Source organism: Bos grunniens, chromosome X (assembly GCF_055505025.1).
Source record: "Bos grunniens cultivar Pamir isolate PY7600 chromosome X, Bosgru_T2T1.0, whole genome shotgun sequence".
Taxonomy (NCBI): domain Eukaryota; kingdom Metazoa; phylum Chordata; class Mammalia; order Artiodactyla; family Bovidae; genus Bos; species Bos grunniens.
Window position 1 is genome coordinate 55,475,645 of NC_141194.1, and position 6,643 is coordinate 55,482,287.

At 49.6% G+C, this 6,643-nt stretch overlaps 1 protein-coding gene across 1 annotated transcript; it reads left to right on the plus strand.

Annotated features, from left to right (window-relative positions):
* Window positions 1–1,170: 1,170 nt before the first annotated feature.
* PCSK1N (proprotein convertase subtilisin/kexin type 1 inhibitor) lies at window positions 1,171–5,789 on the plus strand. The gene is made up of 3 exons (XM_086388786.1): window positions 1,171–1,460; window positions 4,690–5,162; window positions 5,475–5,789. Exons 1-3 carry the CDS (start codon window positions 1,215–1,217, stop codon window positions 5,665–5,667), a joined length of 912 nt encoding a protein of 303 aa, XP_086244912.1. The 5' UTR covers window positions 1,171–1,214; the 3' UTR covers window positions 5,668–5,789.
* The last annotated feature ends 854 nt before the right edge of the window (window positions 5,790–6,643 follow it).

The following is a 6,643-nucleotide window of genomic DNA, read 5'->3' on the forward strand; positions in this document are numbered from 1 at the left end:
GCACGCACAGTAGAAGCAGTTAGAATGGATTAGATATACTCACAGCAACACAAATGGATCTTTCTTTTATTCACTTTTGATTTGTGTCACGTTACCACACTTTTTAAATTCCAACCAAAATGAAAATACCTTTTAAAAATCTGGTTATAATAATAATACATATTCATTGAAACTTTTTTTCAGATAACAGAGAAAAATGTAAAGGAGAATGTGACAAAGCATCTGTCATCTCCCCCTGCACCCACAATAACCACTGATATGCCCTTCCTGTTATTTTTCCCCCTATAGATACAGAAATTTTATCAAAGTTTTGTTTTGTTTGCTGTATCATTTTACATGGCTTAAAATCCTTTTGGAACAATTTATGAGTGAAATCGATCTACGTATCTATGGAAGACAAGTAGATAGAGACAACAAAATAAAGACAGAGACAGGAGGAAGGTTGCAGAGATGAAGGGAGAGAAAGAATCAGAGGCAGGAAGAGATAGATGGGAGGGGAAGACAGAGAGACCTATGGGCATATAAGGTCAGAAAGAGAAACAGAGCAATGGAGAGATGAAGATACTGGGAAAGAGACAAGGAAAGGATAGAAAGGAACTTTTATTGAGCTCCTACTAAATGCCATTTTTTAAAAGTTTTTTTTTTTTTAATTGAATATGTTATGACATTACTTTGTTTTATGTTTTGGTTTTCTGCTAGGAGGCATGTAGGATCTTAGCTTCCTGATGAGGGATTGAATCCATTGCTCCCTGCATTGGAAGGTGAAGTCTCAACCACAGGACCACCAGGGAAGTCCTCTAAATACCATTCTTATTAAACCTTCAAAGCCACTCTGGGAGACAGTTACTAGTAACCGCTTTATGCAGGTAAGGGACAGCACCTTAGAATGGTGAACTAATTGAACTCATCACTCTATAAAGGCCATGGTCCATAGGCCATCCGTAACTGTTTATCCAATGAACAAAATCGTATATCTCCTCCCCAAGAAGTGGGGCGGCAGAGGGGACCAGACCCCCATTCCACTCCACTGAGTCATTTTTCCTGCCTGTCTGCTGAGGCGACAGCCAAGTCTGTTGCTCTGGCTACTGGCCTCCGACTGCCATGGCAACCGCCATCAAAGGCTCCAGCTCATCACCTTGCCCCTCGGGCATCTCCTTGGAAACGGGCAGGATGCAGAGGCTGCGGGAGCTAAAGGCTGCGCCTGCGTAGACAGGATGGGATGGGCAGGGAAGGGCAAGATTCCTCAGCGTGCGCAGCCGCAAAGCACCGCAGCGGTGCAGGGTAGCTCAGGCGCTGCGCACTTGCCAGTCAGTCCGCCCGTCCGGAGCCCGGCTCGCTGGGGCAGCATGGCGGGGTCGCCACTGCTCCACGGGCCGCGGGCCGGGGGCGTCGGCCTTTTGGTGCTGCTGCTCTTGGGCTTACTTGGGCCACCCCGCACTCTCTGCGCAAGGCCGGTAAAGGTGCGACCCGGGTCGGGCGCTGGGTGGGGGTGGGGGGAGGATGCTACAGGCGAGGGTCGGTGCCTGGCCACTGGCCCCTTATCCTCGCTGGCCCCAGTTCTCGGGACCTGTGGAGAGATCGGCCGTGGGGGCCTGGGGTCCAGCCTCCAGTCTGCGCCCAGGCCATGCCAGCCTCCGTCTCTTGGGTGTGTGGGTGGCAGTGTCTGGGGGTCGTCTGGCCGCCGCGCCCTGCGCATCCCTCCGCACTAGGCGCTGGGCCTGGCCTCGCCCCGCCCGCCTCCTGTGGCGCTGTCCACGGGCGTAGCACACTGTAAGACGGGGGATGCGGGCCTCGGTCTGTGTCCACAAGATGTGATGACAGGGATATGAGTGTGTGCTGTCTCTGTGTGTTTCTTTTGATGTAAGTGCTTACGAGCATCCATACAAAGGTGCCTTTGTGGGTCCGGGTGTGCATTGTGTGTGAAGCTTCTGTGTGTGAGTTTTCTCAGTGTGACATCGGTGTGTTTGTGATTCCTGTGGTGATGGTGTGACTTATGGGTGTGTCTGTGTTTGGGTGTGTGTCTGTGTGATTGTCTTTTTGTTTGGGAGGGAGTGGTCTTTGCATCCCCTAGGTGCACACCCCATTTCGGTTCTGTTGAACTGAGAGACTAGGATTTTGTATATGTGTTGATGAGACTGTTTCTTTGTGGAGCTGTGTCATTGTGGAGAGAGGAGCCATGATGTTGCTCTCTGTGCGGCATTATGTCTTTAAGGGTGGTGCGTGTTCTTGCATCTAGATGGCTTGGCGATTGTAACTGCATAGCATTGGTTAGTGTGAATGTGTGCAGCCCCCCGAGTGTGGATGTGGCAGTGTTGGGTTGCATATTTGACATCTCAAGGCTTGTCAGTCCAAGTAGTGTGTGTAAGGGCACGATTGACGTGTGTGATTCCCTGGGGGGTCTCAGGGGTGGTGGCCATCAAGGGCATTTGGAGCACATCCTTCTATAATGTAGAGTTAAAGGCTGTCTGCATCAAGGATGGTTTTTTAAAAGTATTCTTTATATATGAGAATATATCTAAAGATATGTATATATACAGTGTAAGAAATAATGATAAAATAATCCCTTTGTGTGCCCATTACTCAGCTTAAATCAAACATGACCAATAGTTAGAAGCCCTTGGGTGCCTCTCACCACAGCAGTCTCTCTCTTCCATAATCATTATCCTGTATTTTCTGTTAACCCTTACTTTTGTTTGTAGCTTATCATCTATGTCTGTATCTCTAAACAATATCTTGTTTAGTTTTTCCTCACAGAGATGGAATCATACTGGGTGTCTGGCTCCTGGTAGTCACTAGGGGTCACTAGGAAGTCATCAGGGTGTCTGGTTGTAACAGGCAGTCTGCAGTGGAATTCTGGAACTTGATTTTTTTTACACATTGTGAGATTCATCCACATTGAAGTATGTGGCTATAATTAATTTATTTTTATTACTGCATAATATTTTACACTATGAGTATATCATGAGTGTATGTGTATATCATGATTTATAGATGCATTTTCAATATGCTAGCAACAACATTTGGGTTGTTTCTAGGTGTTTCTTTTTTCCTTCCTTCACTTTTATGCTGTTATGAATAGTGCTGCTGTAATTTTTCATGAACCCTTGTCCAGTAGTATATGCACAAAAGCTACTCTGGAGTGTAACACCCCGGGAGTGGGGCATATGATATGTGCATCTTTCAAGACGTTGCCAAATTGTTCCTCAGCGCTATTTTGACAGTTGAGTTCCCAGCAGCAATGTATAAAAGCCTCCATTTTTTCTACGTCGACATCAACATTTGACATAGTCAGACTTTAATTTTGGCAGTCTTTTGCACTCCCCCTGCATAGTGTATCTCACTGGTGTTTTAATTTGCATTTTCCTGATTACTAATGAGGTTCACTAGTTTTCATTTGCTTAGTAACTGTTTTTGGTTCCTTTTTTGTGAAATACTTGATCATCAGTTTTGCCCATTTTTATATTAATTTGCTTTTCTCTTACTGCTTTTTAGGAATTTTTGGTATATTGGACATTGTTCCTTTATTGATTATTTGTGTTACAAGCATATTCTCCTACTCTGATTTTACTTTTCATTCTTTTTATGGTGTCTTGGGATAAAAAGAAATTCTTAGCTTGAATGTAGTCAAATTAATTTTTTCCCTTTCCATTGTTCCCAAATTTGGATCACTTATTTTTCCTGCACAATTTACTGAAGTTGTTCCTGTCCCTCATAGCTCTGCAGTGTCCCCTCTGTCATAGCAAGTGTCAGTGTGTGTGCATCTGTTTCCAAGTTCTGTTCAATCCTATTTCTTCCACTGCACTGAATCTGTGGTTTAACTTGCCCATTCAATTTTTAATGTCATTTATTTTTCTAAATGTTCTGTATGTCTCTTTTTCAAACCTTTATGGCCATTTAATGGTCTTTTGTTCCTTTCTCATACTTTTGATATCTTTTATTTCTTTAAACTTACTGAAATTGCTTAAAAACTGCCTGAACTGAACATTAGTCATTGGGTAATTTATTTTACAGATAGACTTGTAATATATGTATACAAAAGATATATAAATGATATATGAACACAGTTTTTCATTCCGACATTATTTATAAGAATAGAAAAAGATTGGAAACATTCCCAATGTTCATCAGTTGGATTGGTTAAATAAACTATTGTACATCCATAGGAGAGGGATTCAAAGCAGAAGAAAGGAAGGATCGAAGAGAGAAAGGATGCTTTTAGGGTAGGATCTAGACATAGATTCCAAAAAACAAGGCATAGAACAGTCTGCTACCTTTTGGGTAAAACAAATGGACAGTAGGAATCTGTAAAATGCAAATATAAGTTCCTATTGTCCACAACATTAATATAGAGAAATACATTGCTGTCATATCTACCATCTCTATTCCTATAAAGAAACCTGGTCTTCAGCAGCCCCGGGCGGGGCAAGGTCTGAGTCACTAGGAAATCGTTCGCGATGGGGGGGGGGGGGGGCGGCGGGGAGTTGAATCTAGGGGTCTTTGGTGGCCTTAAGTGTGACCAGAGATATTTGTGGGTCTCCATTGGCCTTAGGGGTGTCTACTCATATTCGAGGGCCCATGGCACCTTTGGTGGCATCTAGGGATATTTGAGGTCCGCGGAGTCCTGCGGGTTGGGAGTCCCTGGCCGGGCGAATGCTGAAGACCTCCCCGCTCCAACCTGTCTTCCCGCAGGAGCCCCGCAGCCTGGGCGCAGCCTCGCCGCCCTTGGCTGAGGCCAGCGGTCACCGCCGCTTCCGGCGGGCGGCGCCGAGGGGAGAGGCTGCGGGGGCTGTGCAGGAGCTGGCGCGGGCGCTGGCGCACCTGCTGGAGGCCGAACGGCAGGAGCGGGCGCGGGCTGAGGCGCAGGAAGCCGAGGATCAGCAGGCGCGCGTCCTGGCGCAGCTCCGGCGCATCTGGGGCGCACCCCGCACCAGTGACCCAGCCCTGGGCCTGGAGAACGACCCCGACGCGCCCGCCGCGCAGCTCGCCCGCGCCCTGCTCCGCGCCCGCCTGGACCCGGCGGCCCTGGCAGCCCAGCTTGTCCCCGCCCCTGCCCCCGCCGCGGCGCTCAGACTCCGGCCCCCAGTCTACGACGATGGCCCCACGGGCCCCGATGGCGAGGACGCCGGCGACGAGACGCCAGACCTGGACCCCGAGCTGCTGAGGTACCTCCACGAAGGGTGGTCGGGGGGCGGGCGCCATCATCCTGGGAGGAAGGGGGCGAGGAGCGGCGGAGGGCCTTCTTTACAGGGTGGAGGTGCGAACACCTAGGTCCTGGGACCCTAGGTCGGGGCAGAGGTGCCTGGCTGGCTCCCTTCGTCCGAATGGCTGGAGTGGAAGGCAGGGACACCTGTCTCCAGAAAGCGGTTGGACGCCTGAGTAGGAGGAGGCTGCCGGGTCCCGGAGAGGTTAGAGGTACCGGCGGCCTCCAGGTCCTAGGGCCGAGGCGTTGACTCACGGACACCTCCTCACTGCAGGTATTTGTTGGGGCGGATCCTAACGGGAATCGCCGACACCGAAGCCGTCGCTGCCCCGCGTCGCCTCCGCCGCGCCGCCGACCAGGATACTGGCCCTGAGCTACCCCCTGAGGGTGTGCTGGGGGCCCTGCTGCGTGTGAAGCGTCTGGAGACCCCCGCACCCCAAGCGCCGGCGCGCCGCCTCCTGCCCTGAGCACCGCCTGGATCCCGTGTACCCTCCTGTCCAGGACACCCTGCCAGCTCCCGCCAGCCACAGTTGCTGCCCTGGAACCCCAGGATCCCCACCCAACCCCACAATAAATATAATCTGAAGCAGCTGTGTACTTGTTTGTGTGAGTGACAGTGTCTAAGGGGCCTGTGGACTAAGTGGTGATGGCCCTTCTTAGACAAAGGAAGAGGAGCCCCAGCCCTCGGCCCAGCACTTTTAAGACAACCCCCTCCCTGCAGTCTCTGCCTCCTCCCTGGGGAGACCTCCATGTGGGCAATGGCAGTGCCTACCAGATTTTGTGCCCCATTTCTAGGCCTCAGTTGGGAATGGGGAGCCCAGAAATTTTTGAGGGCCACTTTCAGCAGCACCTTCTCAGAGTCCATCCCAAGGACCAAGCTGTTTGTGAGGCAGGTGAATAGAGCTTGGATGGTGCTGGGATGTCCACTTGCACACATGAACTCCCTGACATGGGGAGGGGCTACCTGAGGGAAGAGAAAGGGAATGGGCTGCTGGCCAGGGGTCAGCCCTCCCAATGCTGTCACCTTCTGGCATGGAACTTTCTGGGCTTTCAGATCATTGAGAAAATGTATTCATCAAATTAGGAGGATAGGATGAATTGTTAGCTTGATATGTAATGTTTAAATATCTAATTAGATATTAATAGTATAGAGGCCACTCTTACTGTACTGTTACCCCAGCCCTAAAGATATTGGGAGTCAGTGTGGTGGTAACTGGTGCGCACTGGCTATTCCCTCTGCCCCTAGTTTTCCACAAGATTTTGCTCAAATATCACCTACTAAGGCTTTCCTTGACCTCCATGTCACTCTATTCCTCCACCTGCCTTTACTACATAGCCTCATGTCCTATCTACAAGGGCAGGGGTTTTCAGTGTTTTGCCTCTACATCTTCTGTACCCAAAGCAGGGCCTGGCATATAGGGGTTTTCCCCACGTCTTGAATGG